The 19733-nt window shown below is 43.4% G+C and overlaps 1 protein-coding gene across 3 annotated transcripts in view; it reads right to left on the bottom strand.

Moving 5' to 3' along the window:
* ADGRD1 (adhesion G protein-coupled receptor D1) overlaps window positions 1–19733 on the bottom strand; it is a 120491-nt gene that overhangs the window by 17834 nt on the left and 82924 nt on the right. For all 3 annotated transcript variants that reach the window (XM_088065027.1, XM_014253924.2, XM_005524211.3), the window contains 4 exons: window positions 18386–18539; window positions 13442–13508; window positions 12422–12488; window positions 8292–8383 (listed from right to left, as the gene is read on the bottom strand). In XM_088065027.1, the coding sequence (XP_087921153.1) occupies window positions 8292–8383; window positions 12422–12488; window positions 13442–13508; window positions 18386–18539 (380 nt within the window). The remainder of the gene's footprint in view (window positions 1–8291; window positions 8384–12421; window positions 12489–13441; window positions 13509–18385; window positions 18540–19733) is intronic.

Genomic DNA, 19733 nt, shown 5'->3' on the forward strand with positions numbered 1-19733 from the left:
TCTGCATAAAGCTGACACAGAGTTCCAGGATTATAAATTGGAGCCAAGGGTGTAAATGAAGCAATTCAAGCAAACTCTTGAGGTTATTGCTGTTCACAGGGAATTGTCCCATTTTGTGATGAACGAGCAGCATTTAATTGTTACTCTGGAACCAGGCACCAAGCTGTGACTCACAGCCCCATCCTCCCACCAGCACTTTCATGGCTTAAAATCTGATATTAAAAAATGGAAAACTAAATCCAGCTAGGACATTTTAAAAACAAATGAATGTGAACTTCAAAGCTATAGATTTTCCAAACCTGAAACTTTCTGTTGTTATAATTCTAGAAGGAGAGAAGCTATCCTTTAAGAACTCTGGCAGCAGGGAGGGGACAGTGGAGTGACACCAGCACTCATTGTCCCCAGATGTGCCAACACCATATTGTTAACAACAGTCCCCACCTGACTCCTCTCTCCCTGGCACCCTGTGTGCCACCAAGGACTCATCAGGAGTGATCCAGCCTCAGGCAAGGGGCCAGCAGAGAGTTTTGTTCTCATTAAATGCTGCGCAAAGCCTGGTTTGTTTTAAGGAGACCCCATCAGATCCCCCAGGCTCCTGCAGAGGACAGACTCCACCTGCAGCCACTGCCCTTGGAATGTGTCAGGTCAGAGTCAAGAACCTGATCCATTCACAGGTCAATAAGTACAACACAAGCTTGCAGGCATTCCCATCTAGACAAGATGATAAAAGCTGGAGGGTGGCCCCTCCTCTCATACCCTTCATCACCGATTCTGGTGTGTTCACAGCAAGGTTTCATCACAGGGATTTAATAACCAGGTTTTAATAAACCTTATTCTATCCTGACATTCAGATGTGAAAATAAACATGACTAAGCACATCTAATAAAAATTGTTTTATCTTTATACTCAGAAAAACCAGCACCTCTTAAGGATGAAGTTTCTCCTGTATATTTTGTACCCATATATTTTGTCTTGCTGCCCTTCCTAACACAGAAAGAAACAGGCACAAGTATCAGAGCTGCTGTCCCTTTGGAGCCAGTACCAACAGGCCCTGGAGCAGCAAATCCTGCTTAAGGAGCAATGACAGACACAAAATGATTCCCATGAAGGACAGTCCTGGCTCAGAAGGAGACAGCCAAGAAAAGAATAAGCTGTGGAAGGACTCAAATGTCATCTGACCCAGCTGAGACAGGGTTGGTTGTCGCTCCTGGCAGCAGAATTAGCCCTGACAGGCAGGGGTACAACCGCTTGTGAAAGCTGTTCAAAGGCAGCAGCTCCAGGTAATCAGATCCATTGCTTTGCAACTCCCCTCGCATTCAGCTTAAAGATATTTGATTTTTTCATCACTTTAAGCCTGTTACTATTTGTCCCTGTTTCTCTCTTTTGCAGAGATGCCTCCTCTCTGCAGCTATGCTTTACACACTTTTAATCTTTTAATACTCCTCCCAAAATGGGCCTGAACAATCCCAGCGTGGCCTGGAGCCTTTCTGCAGTGCTGTGACTCTCAGCATCTGCAGCAAAGAAAGCACACCCATTACTGTCATTATGGTCTCTAGAAGATTAGCACTTCCTCATTAATACCCTCGCTGGCAACATTCAAACCCATGTCATTTTTCCTCTAAAACCCTGAGTCTAATAAGGAGACACCCAAACTGCATTTGTATTTGTCATATTCAATGAGCCAAAAATTTAATTAGGTTGAAGACATTATCACTGGCAGTAGCACTTCAGCTCACTAGTTGTCAGTGCTTAATACTTTCATTTTCATTGTTTCCTTTGTTGCCAGTCAACTCTCCTCCTTCCAACAGTTTCTCAGAGGTGCATCACTCATGCTGTTTGAAGCCATGTTCAGTGAACACGCTTCCTCACACACGGGGAGAAATTGTGAAGAAAAGGAACTGCTGAAAGCAGATTTGGCCTGTCACACTGCTCTGTCTAACGGATGGCTCTCCCTCAGCAAATGGAAAAAGCTCTTTCCCTTTTCATTAGAGCACACAAAAGCAGGTGCTCCTGTCTCTGAGGGCTGCGCTGCATCATCTGCCACCCAGAAAGGCACAGAAAGGATTTTCTAGTGCTGTGCATTTTGAATCCCTGTAGACTTTCAGAAGAGTTTACAGACTGTAACTTGCTCCTCACCTTCCTTGTGGAAGGAGATTAAAGAAAAAAAAAAAAAGGAAAGCAAAATTCTCTAATGGTATCACAAAGAGGTGGAATTTAGTTACGGAGGAGATGGTGGTACCGCTTTGGCAGGAGAGCTCTTGTGAGAGCTTCAAGCGATGCTCTGATTGACAAGTACATTCTGTGAGAATGAACAGCTGGGAATAATCCTTAGAATGAGGAGCCTTTGGACACCAAATGACACAAAACAGGAGTGGAATCACAAGAACAAAATGCAACCAATACACAGGAGCTCGCAGAATAAGAGCTGATGTTAAAGCACCGAAGGTATCAGCACTGACTCCCGGGATTTGTGTCCCAGGCAGGAGGTGGCTGGGCTGAAGGGCTGGGGGGTGTTTTATAAACAAAGTGAAACAGCAAGGCAGAGCTGTGGCATGGAACAGAGCAGTGATTAAATGCAGGAACCACGGAACAGAGCAGTGATTAAATGCAGGAGCAGTTTGGCTGAGCAGGCTCGCTGTGATCGATGGCTCTGCCCCAGCAGAGCTGTCCTCATGCACCAGGGAAGGGCTTTCTGTGCATGGCCACCCAAGGAAGGAACAGATCTGCACTAAAGCTCACAACTCCCTTTTCAGTTTCACGTGCAGGGCTTTGTGATGCATTAAAAAATGCAGCTGGAACTAACACAGCAGCTGACATGACTGACTGACTGTGCTGAGGTTTTCCTGAAGCCCTGTTTTGCTCCTGTTCACTACAGCTGCTGCCATTTCCCCAATCTTCAGTCATTAATTTAAGTAAACAGAAAACATTTTTTTCCAATAAAGAACTGTTTTACTATTTCACTGAGTTTGAGGGATGAAGAAAATAATAAAATGAAAGAAAGAATAGGGTAAAAAGCTAAGAAATATTTCTAATTTTGCTGTAATTGCTTTCTCCATGGATGATTATGATAGCTATCACTCTCGGTTCACTGATTGCTGAAGTGTACAGTTTATAAAAAAGACAGAGATTTTTCCAACTCATTGGACCATTTCACAGTAAGCAGTGAGAATGTATTTAATAAGAGTTGGTCTTGGCAGTTTATTCAAGAAAAGTAAATGAAACTCTCTCTTCTGGACAGCAGAATGCAGAAGTGAACTGGCTGGGAAATCACAGGGGATTGGCTAAACGTGGTGTCTTTGCTTCTAAACTAAAACCACTATTCCTGCAGAACAGAGACAAGCTGGGCATTCCTTCCTCTGCTGCAATTAATATCCATCAGTGCCAAACAGATCTTTGAGAATTCTTTGTGCTATACTTGAACCCCTGTAGTCGAGGGAACTCAGGCAGTCAAATTATTACCTGTGCTAAAGGTAATCAGGGAAGAGTTGTCCCCATGGGGAAAGAAATGTGCACATTTCTAACACTGTCACATTGGGGATCTTTTCTCACTGTACCAGAGAAGTCACTTTGCATGCAAAAAACAACGAGACTTTGAAAGGTGAGGCAGGAAGCAAAAAAAACTTATTTAGGCCCTCATAGTCAATGAATGTGCTGAGTAGAGTTAAGTCTTTAGATGCAGCAAAAATAAGTAAGGAAAAGAGTTCAAATGGTTCATAACTCAGAAATGTAATCATGTGCCTTTTCAAGCACATAAGCAATCCCATTAAACTAATCTGCTTTAATTGCATTAAGCTTAAAGAGGCTACTCATATGCTTAAACTCAAATATATGATTAGTTATGTCCCTGAAAACAGAATGGAGAATTCAAACAAATCCTGCATGTATGCATTTAAATGTTTCAAGGTATTAGATTTAGCATTCTATAAACCAAAACATTTAAATTAGCTTTCTGGCAGAAAATCTGTTCCCTGGACGCAAAACATTCTCATTAAGCCACAAATGAATTATTGCTCAGAATTATTTTGCTGAGAGTCAATAGCTAATCCTCTGATAAAAGGCTCAAGAATAATCAATCACAACTAAAGGAAAAGATCATATTCTGTATATTTGTTCAATATGCTTCAAAAACAATACAAAAAGCATGTTCTTAAGTAAATTCAAGTAATAAATAGGAGATGATAATAATTCTTTGCTCAGCTCTTTCCAGTAAACTGCTCCTGCAGAATTAAAGTTTCAGACACTAAAAAAGTAGCTATTTTCACACACATAGGAAAATTACTACAGTGACCAAATATTTACTGTTCAGACTGTCACAGGAGTCTACTATGCTTTAATTAGTGTCTCTGGTCAAAAACTGTTTAATTGTCTTCATTTAGCCTCAAATTACTGGGTATTTTGCAGTTCATGTATCATAAAAGCTTAGTCTTTTATGTTGCTTGTTAAATTCATTTTAGTGGCACTTTTTTCATTTACTTTATTCACTTTAAGCAAAAAAAGATGAGCACACCAGTGACAGTGAAAGCAGAACAAGATGTTCAGCAGGATGTTCTTCTCTGTGACAAGCAACATCTGAACCTGAAGAGATCGATAAGCCAATAACTGCACTTTGTTCTGGGGGAAATGTGAATATGGGGAAGATGAATAATAAATTAATTTTATGACACTAAAAGGAATTTTGTTCACAACTTCCTTTCTGTTTTGGCTTTTAAACCTGAAGTTTGTCAGATGCTGCCTTCCTTGCAGAGCACTGGCTCACGCTGTGCATGTTCTGCAGTCACGTTTGAGTCAGCATTTGAGAGGACCTGTTGCCATATGGAAAATCAGGAACAATTACTCTAAATAATTACATCAGTTTACTGCTTTTTGTTGCCAAGAGAAACAAGCCTTGTTGGTAATATCCACTTGCATTGCCAAGCAACTTAATTTTTCAGAAATTAAAGATGCTCCAGCACTAAGCACTTCTCTAGCAATAAACACCCTTTCTAGCTGATACCATCACGGCCCAAAACACGTCTTTGTTCTCAGGATTTCCTGAGGTGATCTCTGCTCAGTTATGGGCTGAGTCTCACACCTGGCTCAAGCCATGCAGGGGTGGTGTCTGAGCACACCTGGGATTTCCTCTGCCTCTGGGGAGAAATCAGAGTTTTTTGGGCGAGATGAACATTTTACAGGCATCAGCTGCAGCAGGAGCCATTCCTGCACGCCAGGGGTGCAGTGGACGTGGTGTCAGCTTTGCTGAGCTCAGGAGCTGAGAGGAGAGAGCCAGGCAGGTCCTCTCCCATCCAGGCTCCAGCAGCAATGGAATTTAGTCCTTGTCAGGGTGTTTAAAACCTGCTTTGGCAGCAGAGCCTGGCCAGAGGGGAGCCTGAGGAGGAGCTGTCCCCTGAACCCTGCAGGCCGCGGTTTCCAGGCCGCAGCAGCTGCTCGGGTTGGAAGCAATGTCCACAAGAGCGAGGCCACCCTGACAGGCTGATGTGAGAGCTGGCCTGAGCCACCAAGGACAGAGGTGGCACTGGCAGCTCCTCGTGCTCCTGCCCCAGCCTCTGGCCGTGGCTGCGGGCCCTCAGCTCGCTGTCGCTGCCCAGGGGCTGCCATGGTTCGGCTGCTGCACACAGAGCTCGCTGTCTCATCGTGCTGGCCGCTTACATTTCACCCCAGCTTGAGGAGACAGCTCTGGCTTCCCTCTTTTTTACTGCCCCACGTTTATTGGGCTGAGCAGGTTCCACAGCTCCTTGCCCTGCAGCTCTCATTTTCTGCCTTTGGCTTTCTGACACCACAGGCACAGCTATAACAGAGCCATTTCTGCTCGCTGCCCACTCAGCTGCTGCAAACAGCCTCGACACGGTGCCAAAGCTTTCCTGCCTCATCAAACCACACCATGCTGCTTTAATCCAGCTCTGGGATTGTGACAAGGGCTCGAGAAATTCTTCCTAACACAGCCCAGTTTTGCCCACAGTGAATATCAGTGAGGTGCAGCACTCACGGATGCCTGGCATCCCCTTTATTTGAGGCTCACAGTACACAAAGAGCTCCGCAGCCTTCTTCCCCAAGCCAGCTGAACTTGTTGATTCAAAAACTACCTTGCAGTCCTTCCTCACAGAAACTATAGAGCCTTTCTGCTTCTCTGGTTTCTCTGTGTTTGTCTCCGATTCCTTTTGTGCTTATCCACCCTCCTGGCTGAACAACCTGCAATCAGCTCCCAGGAGCCCGGAACGAAAAACTTCCCGTGCACCTGGCAGATCAGAACCCTGCTCCGCTTTGTCCTCTTATTTTTTGAAAGATACATGGAAGGGTTTCACAGTGGACATATAAACCTTAAAGAGGATGCTACAAAGGCCTTATAATTATCTTTTTTTCCAGTAGACCAGTTACTTTCTCCATAACATCCTCTGTACATAAACCTCTAATTCATCATGCCTCACTGCTATGTTAAATCAGGGTATAAACACTTCCCAAGATCTGATATGAACATTTATTTATGCTCTTCTCATTTCAAACTTCCTTTGAGGATCCATTTCTGTAATGATATCTACAGAAGAACTATCCTCTATGTTCTGTTTAATGTCTATTGTATTTTGTTGACTGAATTTAGTTCTGTGAGGAAAGCTGTTCTATCACAGCATATTTCCACTTACTAACTTAATGGTTTGAGTTCTCAGATGCATCAGCCCTCTAATAATCACTTTTTTCCCTGTTGTAACTTTTTTTAGGTCAAATCCTGAAACTGTAAAGTGAAAATGACATGGCACCTCTTAGCCAGGGTACCTGGAGCAGTCTCATTTTCAGTACAGTTACACCATTCCAAATCTACAGCTGATAATATTTGGGCTAAGAACATTTATTCCTCATTAAAGGCACTACCTCTTATTTCTAGACCAATCATTCATAAAATTATTTACTTATGTGCACACACACAGGTTATTTTTTATAAAAGAAGTGTTAATGTGCAGGGTACAGTGTGTATTGAATCAATTCCTTGCAGTAAGTAAAAGTATCTCTTAAGTGTATGTGCTCCATATTCAAGTACATGGAACAGTTTCTGAGCTCCTTTGGACCTATGGAGTTGTGCCTTTGTCTTTGAACTTCCAATAGTGCATAAAAATTGGCATTGACAATATACAGTTATTTGCTTCCTGAGTTTCTATATTTCCTTTGTATTTCTGAATGTCACAGGAGCTCAGCCAAACCTGAAAGTCATTTTAATTCCCAGGCTTCTCATTTCACTACAGTGTAATTATCTTATAGATTTTTGTGTAGACTTATTTACTGTTTTTCTTTTTCTGTTGGATAAGTGTACAATAACTAAAGTAACATCAATTGGGTAACTGTCGCCAATATTTAAAATGAATGGCATTTTCAAAATTACATAAGTAATCCAAGCATAAAAATTATTCTTTATGATACCATTTCAGAACAGTGGCACCAAATCCTTATCATACAATAACCTGTGCCTCAGAAACATTAAATACAAGCCATCAGCACATTTCTATTCTATCTAAGTTCCATATTCTTTTATTTATATACAGTGTCATTTTTCTATTTGGACTAAAGCATCTTTAGGAGACACAAATTCAACATCTTAATTTAGCCTCGATATATTAAATTATCTTCTTAGCTACACTCATGTAATCTCTATGTATATTTCAGAAATCAGAATTTGTCCTTGTATATTCAGAGGTAGCTTTGTGTCTGCCTTACATTTTCCCCTCCAGACTTGCCAGTGCTATTTTAAAATTATTAACTCTCAGAGGCCAGCACCCCAAGAGGCTCAAGGCACTATAATATAAAGATCTGCTGGAATTTAGGCACACATTTAAATCCACTGTAAGTCTGTGTGCCTTGCAGTGTCAAGAGAGCCTAAAAGATAAGCATATGCCTAAATATTATACTGAGCTGGGGCTAGAAACAAGGCCTGTCCTTAGAAGGAGCAGAAGAGTTGCAATAAGCCAGTACAGATTAATGAAGCCCTGTGAAATTCAGCTTTTGACTACAGCAGGAAGAGGAAAGTCTCCATTAATGAAAGGGAAAATAATGAATCAGCAAGTGCTGGAGACTGTAATAGGCAGGGAAACACTTCAGCTCCTGCTGAAGCACAGGTTTCGCCCTGTGCAGCATTCAGCTTTATTTAAATAAGATTTATTTTAGTGGTGAACTGGCTGCATTCGAGTGGAGGATACCTTTAACAGTACTTGCTTTTTACTGAAGAGAATGATGTCAGTGCTCTGGGAGAAGGCCACGGTGTAACATTGCCCATGTGAGATTGCTGTTATCATTCAATGAGAGAAACTTACTTGAAGGCATTAGCATCTCCATGGACCTTGTAGTTGTCTGCACTGATTCTGGAGATGACTCTTGTGACAGCAATGAGAATGCCAATATTGACCTGGAGGAGGAAAAGGAGGAACAAGACTCAGTCAGGAAAGCAAGCTGTGGCTGAGGTGCAGGATGCCCTGGAGGGTGTTGTACAATCACAACAGGAAACAAGCTTTCTGTGCTGTCTTTGTTTGGCAAAAGAGGTTTGCAGGGTTGGACTGGTGTAGTTTGCCCGGTGCCAATGATTTCCACCCCCACAGTGGGAAGCTGTTGCTTCTCTCTTTCCTTCAGGAGCATCCTTGGCTGCTCAGGAGAAGCCTGGGTCTGTGCATTGCCTGGCAGCCAAGGTGCTCAGGATCCCCAGGACACAAATAAATACCCTGGATGTAAATAAATACCCTGCCAGCCAACAAATGACAGAAAGTTCCTGCAGGAACTTCCTCAGCCAGGGCACGTGGCTGCATTCCCTTTGGTTTTGTGCTCCACGTGCGCACACTTCAGAGAGCAACTTTCCTTCCACACCTCAGGGTGTACAGCTCCTGCTTCTTACCAAAGCCTGCTTACAGTTTAGCTACACCACTACTTTAAAGGAGAAATGAGAAAAATATGTTAAATCTGAACTCTTCTCTTCAAAGGCTCCACTCTTTTTGATGTCAGGTCCAGCAGAAACATCAATAAAATGAAAAGAATTCCCAACAGAAAAGTAGGAAATCTTGAAAAGACTAAGACTGAAAATGTTCAACAAAAGAAAGTTTGTGCTGGAGTCACAGGTGAAGGAAGAGGGAAATCTTAAAGGAAATGTGGCAAAGACTGTCTTGCTGTGCAGAGACCTTGGGTTTAAAGAAAAAAAAAAGATAGACAATGGGAAGGTGAAAGACATATTTTCCCCTTCCTGTCCAAAGTTGCACAAAGCATCAAGAACAAGGGCAGAACAAAACTATCCTGAACTACAGAACAAAAAGAAAGAGAAGACTTCAAAAAAGTACTGTTCCTCAGTTAAAACTCAATAATCATCCTCTGCTTTGACATAAATATTCTAACTCTGAGGATAAGAGGGTAAATTAAAGATGTTTAAATTTTATTATAATGATTTCCTTGGTTTTTTTTTTTTTCAAATCTTCTGATCCCTTTTTGAATTTTAGGTTTCTAAGGGCAGATCATCATCTGCTGTAGAATCAGAGCATATCTGTAATAGTTTGTTTTTGCCATGGCTCTTGAGTTTATTCAAAGGATACCCCGTGGAACTGCCAGCTCCTCAATCACAAGTGTACTTGTTGTTCAATCAGCTTTACAGAGATAAGAGGTGAAATTCAATGGTCTTGGGTTCATTTTCCCTATTTCTACCAAATCATATTTTGTAAATAACTTCTATAAATCCTTTGAGGTGGTAATGAGCATTTTTGAAAAAACCATTTCTGTGCCAAACTCAGAGCCCTGCACACTCTCACCCAAACTGGACCACCAGGAAAATAACAATTTACAGGGAAACAAAAGAGGGGCCTTGCCCCTGCAGCCCAGTATCTCCTCCTCATCCCATCTGCAGCTCTGCCTCTCTGCCCTGCACACAGATGCTTTCCACAGAGTTCCCTTAACTCTGCCCTATCTGTGGAAGCACACCGAGGCAGCAGATGGCTGCTAACAAACAAAGCCTTCTGCCACAAGTTTTAATGTCTTGTGTCAGAAATTCAGGTGCTTTTCAAGTCGGGATTTTTTTCCACTGAAGACATGTCCCAGGGCAACTTGGGCTGGGCTTAGTTTGGATTGCAAATTAATTGCAAGGATTTTTTGTGAAGCTGCTTTAAGAGGATGATATAGAGCTTGTGTGGTGTGTGCTGTGGATTTAATCTTAAAACCTTGAGATGTAGGTAGAAGCCAAAAGACCTACATCTAGAAGGAACTCTTTCCTTCATCACATCCCTTGCCTCAAACCCCAAGGAAAGAGCATATTTGGTATGGGATTCTATACAGGGCTGGGAGGTTCTGGGAATTACTGCCTAGAAAAGATGTGTGAGTGTTTCCCCAGTCACACTCCCTCCAGCTCATTCTGCTTTAGGCTCCGTGGGGTCTGGGTTGCCTGTGGGGCTGGGGCAGGATAAAAGGGGACGGGGTCTGCCTTGTCTCTGGGGAGTGGGAGTTGAAAGGAACAATCCCCATTTCCCTCACAGCATAATCCTTTTTCTTGGCAGAGACACTGTGGATCCAACTAGTCAGTCAAAAACTGCTTTTTGAGAAGTATTTTCTCAGACTTAAATGCTAGTTTATGCAACTGGTGGCTAATTTGTACTGAAAGAACACAGGCACACATGCACGGTGTTTAGCCCTGTTATTTCCCTATGGGCACTAACACATTTTTCAGCTGGAATATCCAATGCCCAGAGAGGTAATTTGTCAGCTCACTCGCTGCTATTCTGGGCAGAGCTGGGCTTAGACTATTGAACAAATTGCTCTATGTGCATCAGCCTTGTGAGCTCACTCTTTCTGAAAGTATTTGTATCCCTACAAGAACATGATCTGAGCTGCACAAATGTTATCTATCATGAGTTAGAGCCAGACAGCTCAACTCTCTCTGTCACGTGCAAATTGTTGGAGGCTGTGCTTGCTCAGGTGAGTGAGCATTTCACTGCCTGGTGTGTTCTGGTCACCACCACCCTTGGACAGCAGCCTGGAGAGGTTTGGTGTTACTGACTGCACCTCATTTCCTCCTCTGGTGCTGATCAATGGCCAGAAAGCAAGTGCTAACGTGAGGAGGGGACATATGAATATTAGATTGTTTTAATTGCTCTCCAATCATCAGTGTCTACATACCTTTGAATTTAAACTCACGTGCAGAAGTTCAGAGTGTACCTTCTGCTTGCCAATAGTTACAGAGGTATGCAATGTTAAACACTAGTTATATATATATATAGCTATATATATATGTATAACTATATGTATAACATACATATATATATATATATGGATATATTCCTTCCTTTGGCTTGTGAGCAGGATTTGTGGGGGTTTTCTGTGTGATGAAATCTGGGCAAGTTTCTCTGTGCTATTTTTTTAATGTCCATGCCTCTGAAAATCTACATAAAGCTTTAAATGTAACGTGGTTTCACAGATCAGTGAGTCTATTGCATCTTCAGGCTTTCAATCTGACACCACGGCCTGCAGAAAACACTGTAGGTAACCTGGTCAATAAAAGTATCAGAAGCAGAGCTGAGGAGGTGCTGCTCTCACACAGGTCTCTGCAAGCACTCCTGACTCCTGGAGTAATTGCTGTGGTGTAGCTACAACTGACTGCAATTTAATGTGTGAGCATCGTGAGCTGCTGCGGAGTGTTCGTGTGCCAGCGCTGGAGCTGTGACCCTGCTCCCTCCCCTGGAAAGGGGCAGCTCATTAGAGCTGGCACAGGGGCTGCGACAGCCCCTGAGCCCAGAAAACTCACCTGAACATTCCTGAGCAGCCAACCTGAGCCCAGAAAACTCACCTGAACATCCCTGAGCAGCCAACCTGATCCCTGCAAACTCACCTGAACCCCTGCCCTGCCCAACCCGCCCAACCTGAGCCCTGCAAACCAAGACCCAGGGGACAAAATCAGGTTTGTGAGCACTGCAGGGACAGGGGTGTGGGGCAGGCTGGTGCCTCCCCCAGCCCCTGAAGGGTGACAGTCACACCCTGTTCCAACACAGCCCTGCTGCTGCCTCTGCTCTGGTCACCATCTCCCCTGGGGACACTCCACAGCTTCAAGCAGCAGCGGGGTGGAATTGGGGTTTCATCTTTCACCGGTGTGTGTGAAACACAAACTGCTCTTTGGGGCTGTTTCTGAGAACTGCCAAAACTCCCAGGAGCACTTGGTATCACATAGCAGGGCTGTCCCACTGTTTTATGTCCTGTCTTTGTCTTTGAATAATGAAATTAACAGTGTGAGAATTAATATTCATGAACTAATGCACGCCCATGCACAACACAAAAATTGGGAGCAGGAATCAAGAATTTCTGGAGCATTCAGGAGTGCTGTTTCACTGGGCTGGCACAAGGTGTGACCCCAGGCCCTGAGCCAGTCCTGCAGTGTGGCTGGCACGGAGGAGCCACCAGGAGCAGCGGCTGCTGTGGTTGTACCTACCAGAATTACAAACATCGCTGGTGCCACGAAAGCCCAGATTGCTCCATTCTCCAGAGAGAGCCAGCAGCTGCAGGGGAAGATCAGAGTTGGTTTGGAGGAAACACACAGTCATTTAATTAGTTATGATACTAATTTAAAAACACCCCAACTTCTAAAACAACTAAGAGAGAGTGCAAAAAGGCTGATGAATTTTGAAAGGGAGAGAGGGAACGGCACATCAGGAGAAAGCTCCTTTTCCCCTCACACTCGGGGGATCGCAGGTGGGATCGGTGGATTTGTCACACAGTGACACCTCTCTGCCCCAGCCCACCTTCACAGGAGTGCAAAGATGGGGAGGGAGGAGGTGTTTTGTTTGCAATTTGCTGTGCTGGTATCCTCGGCCACAGGCAGCCATTTCAGCTCTGGAGCACTGTGAAATGTCTCATTGGAGTGAATTTGTCTCACTGCAGCCAGAGACAAACCAAAGCCCTCCCTGCCTCTCCTGGTGGGGAAGGGGCTGGCAAACACAGTCAGCCTCACAGGCCCTTCTTCCAGCCCTGAAGAGATGAACCAGTTTACTGTGAACTTATTTAGGATTAAATCCTATGGTGTTCTTTCAGAAAAATTTGCTCTTCTTTTCATAAATTAGAAAGGAAATTATTTTTCAAAGTTTTGGACATTATCCATTCCAATTTCAGGTGTGCAGCTGCAGTTTTCTTCAGAAGATTGAACATCTTTAATCAACAATTACTCTCATCTCGGTGCAGATTTTCCCCCCTGGGCAGGGAGCTCACTGAGGAGCTCTTCAGTGAAAAGCAGGAAAAACATCTCAGGAGCTCCTTGTGCATCATCTCTGTGAAAACCAGGCTTGGGGCTTCTATGTTTAACAATATATCCACACAAGTCGTCCTTTTGCAGACTCTCCCCCCTGCTCCCCAGGAGGATCTTGCAGCACCACAGCCCAGTTAACACATTTACAAATTTCCTCCACACCGGATTTTCATCCTTCCTGCACCTGCAGGGAGGGTTTTTCATACTCACTTGCCACTTTCTCCATAGCTGTCCAGGGACGAGGTTGCAGAAATGACACAGATCAGCAGTGGGCAGCCTGCAGGAAGGCAGATGCAGTATTAAGAATAAAAGTACATCTTCCAGTAAGCCCTGCAAGTTCTGCTAAATTTTCTATAAACAGAACAGCTCAGAGTCATTTTCAAATTAAGTCAAACTTGACATCCAACGTGTTTTAATCAACTGATGTCAGACAAACAAAATGACTTTTTAATAGAGTGCTAGTTTAGCTGTTAAACTGAATCAGTGCTAATTCCTTGGGATCACAGTCCTCTTTAAGCCTGGCTTTGGTTTATGGACTCTCTGCCTCTTGCTGCCCAAGCAGTGACAATGTGAAGCAATGTCAGCCTCATTTTAACCACTTTCCCTCAGGGAAGTGCATTTTTGCACAAGAATTCAGAGCATCTTAGAGAGGAGAGCAGAGTTTCTCTCAGGGTGCATGAAGAGCAGGTGAGAGGACAAGGGTGGTGACATTTGGTGATCCAGAGCATCACACCCAGCAGCAAGAGACAGAAGCAAACTCAGACCGTCCCAGGTGCCCACTCAAGGCTGATTTTAACATAAATATGTCATAGGTCTGCAAGATTATTACACACAGGCAGTTCTGCTCCTGATCCACAGGAATTACACACAGACAGCTCTGCTCCTGGTGACACAGGAATTACACACAGACAGCTCTGCTCCTGGTGACACAGGAATTACACACAGACAATTCTGCTCCTGGTGACACAGGAATTACACACAGACAATTCTGCTCCTGGTGACACAGGAATTACACACAGACAATTCTGCTCCTGGTGACACAGGAATTACACACAGACAATTCTGCTCCTGGTGACACAGGAATTACACACAGACAGCTCTGCTCCTGGTGACACAGGAATTACACACAGACAGTTCTGCTCCTGGTGACACAGGAATTACACACAGACAGCTCTGCTCCTGGTGACACAGGAATTACACACAGACAGTTCTGCTCCTGATCCACAGGAATTACACACAGACAGCTCTGCTCCTGATCCACAGGAATTACACACAGACAGCTCTGCTCCTGGTGACAAAGGAATTACACACAGACAGCTCTGCTCCTGGTGACACAGGAATTACACACAGACAGCTCTGCTCCTGATCCACAGGAATTACACACAGACAGCTCTGCTCCTGGTGACACAGGAATTACACACAGACAGCTCTGCTCCTGGTGACACAGGAATTACACACAGACAATTCTGCTCCTGGTGACACAGGAATTACACACAGACAGCTCTGCTCCTGATCCACAGGAATTACACACAGACAGCTCTGCTCCTGGTGACACAGGAATTACACACAGACAGCTCTGCTCCTGGTGACACAGGAATTACACACAGACAGCTCTGCTCCTGGTGACACAGGAATTACACACAGACAGCTCTGCTCCTGGTGACACAGGAATTACACACAGACAGCTCTGCTCCTGATCCACAGGAATTACACACAGACAGCTCTGCTCCTGGTGACACAGGAATTACACACAGACAATTCTGCTCCTGGTGACACAGGAATTACACACAGACAGCTCTGCTCCTGATCCACAGGAATTACACACAGACAGTTCTGCTCCTGGTGACACAGGAATTACACACAGACAGCTCTGCTCCTGGTGACACAGGAATTACACACAGACAATTCTGCTCCTGGTGACACAGGAATTACACACAGACAATTCTGCTCCTGATCCACAGGAATTACACACAGACAATTCTGCTCCTGGTGACACAGGAATTACACACAGACAGCTCTGCTCCTGGTGACACAGGAATTACACACAGACAGCTCTGCTCCTGGTGACACAGGAATTACACACAGACAGCTCTGCTCCTGATCCACAGGAATTACACACAGACAGCTCTGCTCCTGGTGACACAGGAATTACACACAGACAGCTCTGCTCCTGATCCACAGGAATTACACACAGACAGTTCTGCTCCTGGTGACACAGGAATTACACACAGACAGCTCTGCTCCTGGTGACACAGGAATTACACACAGACAGCTCTGCTCCTGGTGACACAGGAATTACACACAGACAGTTCTGCTCCTGATCCACAGGAATTACACACAGACAGCTCTGCTCCTGGTGACACAGGAATTACACACAGACAGCTCTGCTCCTGGTGACACAGGAATTACACACAGACAGTTCTGCTCCTGGTGACACAGGAATTACACACAGACAGTTCTGCTCCTGGTGACACAGGAATTACACACAGACAGCTCTGCTCCTGGTGACACAGGAATTACACACAGACAGTTCTGCTCCTGATCCACAGGAATTACACACAGACAGCTCTGCTCCTGGTGACACAGGAATTACACACAGACAATTCTGCTCCTGGTGACACAGGAATTACACACAGACAGCTCTGCTCCTGATCCACAGGAATTACACACAGACAGTTCTGCTCCTGGTGACACAGGAATTACACACAGACAGCTCTGCTCCTGGTGACACAGGAATTACACACAGACAGCTCTGCTCCTGGTGACACAGGAATTACACACAGACAGCTCTGCTCCTGGTGACACAGGAATTACACACAGACAGCTCTGCTCCTGGTGACACAGGAATTACACACAGACAGTTCTGCTCCTGGTGACACAGGAATTACACACAGACAGCTCTGCTCCTGATCCACAGGAATTACACAAATACACAGAGGCAGCTCTGTCCTGGTGTCAGGAGCTGCTCTGGCCCCAGCACTGCCAGGTCCTGGCTCTTCATTCCAGGCCAGGAGCTGGGGTTTATTGCCAGCAGTTCCAAATACAGTAAAACCCATCCCTTCAAATATTAAATGATTGCCTGTTAATTCCTGTATGATTTAATAAAATGTGACAGTTTGAGCTTTTATCATCTTACAGAATTTAATAAACAGGTCCCAGACAGAGTATTAGACATGATAGCTTAAAGTTTCAATTTTCTTTTTAATTCTTTAAGTTTTCTGCATGAGGGTTTTACAAAATTCTCTGACAGGCAATTTCTGCTTAATTTACTATCATTCTCACAAATTGTGTAAAGTTTTCCAGTACTGGCAGAAATATCATTTTTGGATGAAGTATTTTCATTCTTTAATAACTGCAGCTAGAAGCACATTTATAAATATTTATATATTGATATGAATGTATATTTATAAACATGGGATATACTCAGTAGTTAAGAAGCATTGTATTTTGAAAGTTTCTGTGTCTTCTATACATGAAAAAAACCCAAAGAATAAAAGAAACCCCAAAAAACCAGGCTGTAGAAACTCTGTGGTAGACAATTTAAAGTAATTTTAGGACATCAATTCTGAAAGGCTAAATATGTCATTTATTGAGAAAGATGAAGCATTAGACACAAATGAAAGTGTATTTCCTTCCAATGATGAAAAGATCTACTTTGCTTGGTGGGATGAGTATATTCTCATTTATATTGAGGAAGTTCATTTTCTATGATTTTCTTCTGCTGTGTTATATCAGATCTGGGCAGAAGTCAAGGACTACATCAACTAACAGCAAATAATGGAATTTATGTCTTTTGACAGCTCAGAACAAAGTCTTCACTCTGTGAGAGTTTCTAAAGGAGGGGAAACTGTCTGAAATGGGAAAACAAACTCTGCCACCAGCATCCTACAAACAGTGGCACAAAACCTTTGCTACAACCACCTCTGCCTGATGTGCTGAATCACCAGGGCAAAGAAAGAGTTTTTACCCAATCAATCAGAAGTCTGGTGTGCTGCTGTGTCTTCTAAATCACTGCCATTTTACAGCCAATAAACCTTGCAGAAAATAGCACATGGATGTGCTATTCCTGCACCTGTCACACAGGGAGAGCAAAGGACAAAACCTTCCAGCTGCAGTGATCCCTCAGCCTGGGCACCCATTTCCCCAGGGGACTGTGGCCCTCAGGCACAACTGCTAAGAACGTTTTTAAATGAATGAGGAAAGACACACAAAATAAAAAAGACATACTAAAAAAAGGACAAGTAGGTAACTCTTGAAATACATGTATGCTTCACAGCATTACTATCACCCAGATCTGCGTGGTGCCAAATAGGTATTAACTATTTCAATTGTGACTGCAGCAGGTCTGTGTTATGGATATAATTGTTCTTGCTGTATCTCCCAATGAATTTGGAGGGGAGGAGAGATAATGCATATTTTAACATATTTTGAAACTGTCTGTAATGGCACGGATATTCCTTTTCTACTTTTTCCCACCTGTTCTTTGACTCGGCGTGTGAGGTTCCCTCTCCTTCCGAGTGTGGAGCTTTGTTGGGCACCGCTGCTGCTCCCAGGGCTGTGAGAGCAGGAGACTTTCCCCTGCTCTCAGTGCTGGCTCTCCAAATATGCCCACGGATTATGTTTCATTATTGCACCTAGAAAGGCTTGAATTGTTGTCTGAGACACTCCCGTGCCACAGAACCACTTCTCCATCCCTAGTAATGATATTGGGGTTCTGGGCACTCTGCTGGTCCAAGGATTTCAATCACAAAGCACCAGCCAATGAAGTGTTGTGACATTTCTGTGCTGCTGTGCCCATTTTTCATGCATGACTTTGCAGAATCCACATAGACCAAGCCACGGGTGTGTGTTAGAGCCAAAAAAAGAACACAGCAGTGTAGAGAGCCTTCCCTCCCACAGTCCTGCTGCTGGTTTGGGAATGAAGGCTCTGCTCTGGCCTGGGGAGGTTGTGGCATTCCCTGCAGTGGAATTGGGCTCAAGGACTGCGTGTTTCAAAGTCAAATTGCAGTCAGAAAAATTAAACATTTTCTCATCCAACAGACCTGCTCTCAGTAAGGCAAACTGTGATCATAAGATGACAATTTCAAATATGCTCTGAATATAATCTTGTCCTATAGTGAGGAGACTTAAAATAAGCAGCTACTAAATGCTTACCCCATCCAATTCCATAATAATATAAGTGCTTGCTTTCTTCTGACCCAAATACTTTGATCACCATGCTGTAAAGATGAAATCCTTCCACCAGCATCCACGCAAATGCACTCAGGAAGAAAAAATGAAGGAGAATGGCCAATATCTTGCAAGGCAGCTAAATAAAGAGTAAAAATGAATACATTAGCTCTTTGTGACACAGTCACATTGTTGTTTTTTTTTTAATTTCCATAGACTTTTACAGGCTAAATGCTAAATCTCTGAAGTAAAACTGTCTTAAAGTGAAAGCAATAGACAATTTCATTTTTCTCCTGCATTTTCATACAGCTTCATAGTAACAAATCCTCTTACCTTTAAAAAAAAAAATAAATAAAAACCCCCTAACACTGCCCAACGTGATGCACCACCAGTAGGAACCAGTTCTGCCTCAGATCTCAATGGTGAATTCCCTTTGCTGAGCTAAGCTGTGCTGGCATTTTATTCTTTATGTTGGTGATTTGGGATTTTGTACTCCAATGAAAATTAAAATGCTGGGACTTGGTGTATAATGAAAATTGAGGCTTTCCTGTACAGACTCACTTGGACTAGCACAAGGACATTCTAATGCAAATCCAATGGGACCACATGTATTCAAAAGCAATAAATTTGGGGTTAATTCGTGTAAGTGAGGTCTGTGTGTGGTTTAGTATTTCACAAAGTTCACTGACATATTATTAAACTAGATTAGCTTATTGACAAAAGCTGTAAAAGCCTTTCCAGTTAATTTTATCATAAGGCTATAAAATCCATTTTAATGCCTTTTGATTTCTACCAGAAGATTAGTCCACAAAAATATAAATGCAACATAAAGCTGACTTACAGGCTAGTTCTGTCAAATGGATCATTTCCAACTTTGGAGTAGCCAAACAATATGAATCACAAAACAGCAGAAAAATAGCACACAGTGAAGTAGCAGGAGGTTGGTCTGTATATAATTTTGTATAATACCTAGTTGCAGATTTGTACATAAAATCCAAAGCAAAGTCGCTGCTCGTTCTGGTGGATTTTTGCCTTAATTATTGCCTAGAAGTTACTCTTATAAGGCAAGATTGCCTTCTATAAAAGCACTGAGAAGCTGAGCCTTTCCAGGCTAAACCCAGGCGTGTCTCTCTCACAGCACCATATGAAACACCCTCCTTCTAGCAGAATACTTGTAAAAAGACAGATCTTGTTCCTGCTACTCCTAGAGCTGACAACTCTCTAGCTGTGAAATAGAAAAAGCAGCCCAGCCAGCAGCAAGGTCTGTCCTGTCACCATTGATGAGAAAGTAAAGTAGGATTTCAGAAAGGCCTCCCAGAAAATATTTAACTTT

This window comes from Pseudopodoces humilis, chromosome 20 (genome assembly GCF_049639895.1).
Source record: "Pseudopodoces humilis isolate 2021_Gansu_Grassland_sample_001 chromosome 20, ASM4963989v1, whole genome shotgun sequence".
NCBI classification, from domain to species: domain Eukaryota; kingdom Metazoa; phylum Chordata; class Aves; order Passeriformes; family Paridae; genus Pseudopodoces; species Pseudopodoces humilis.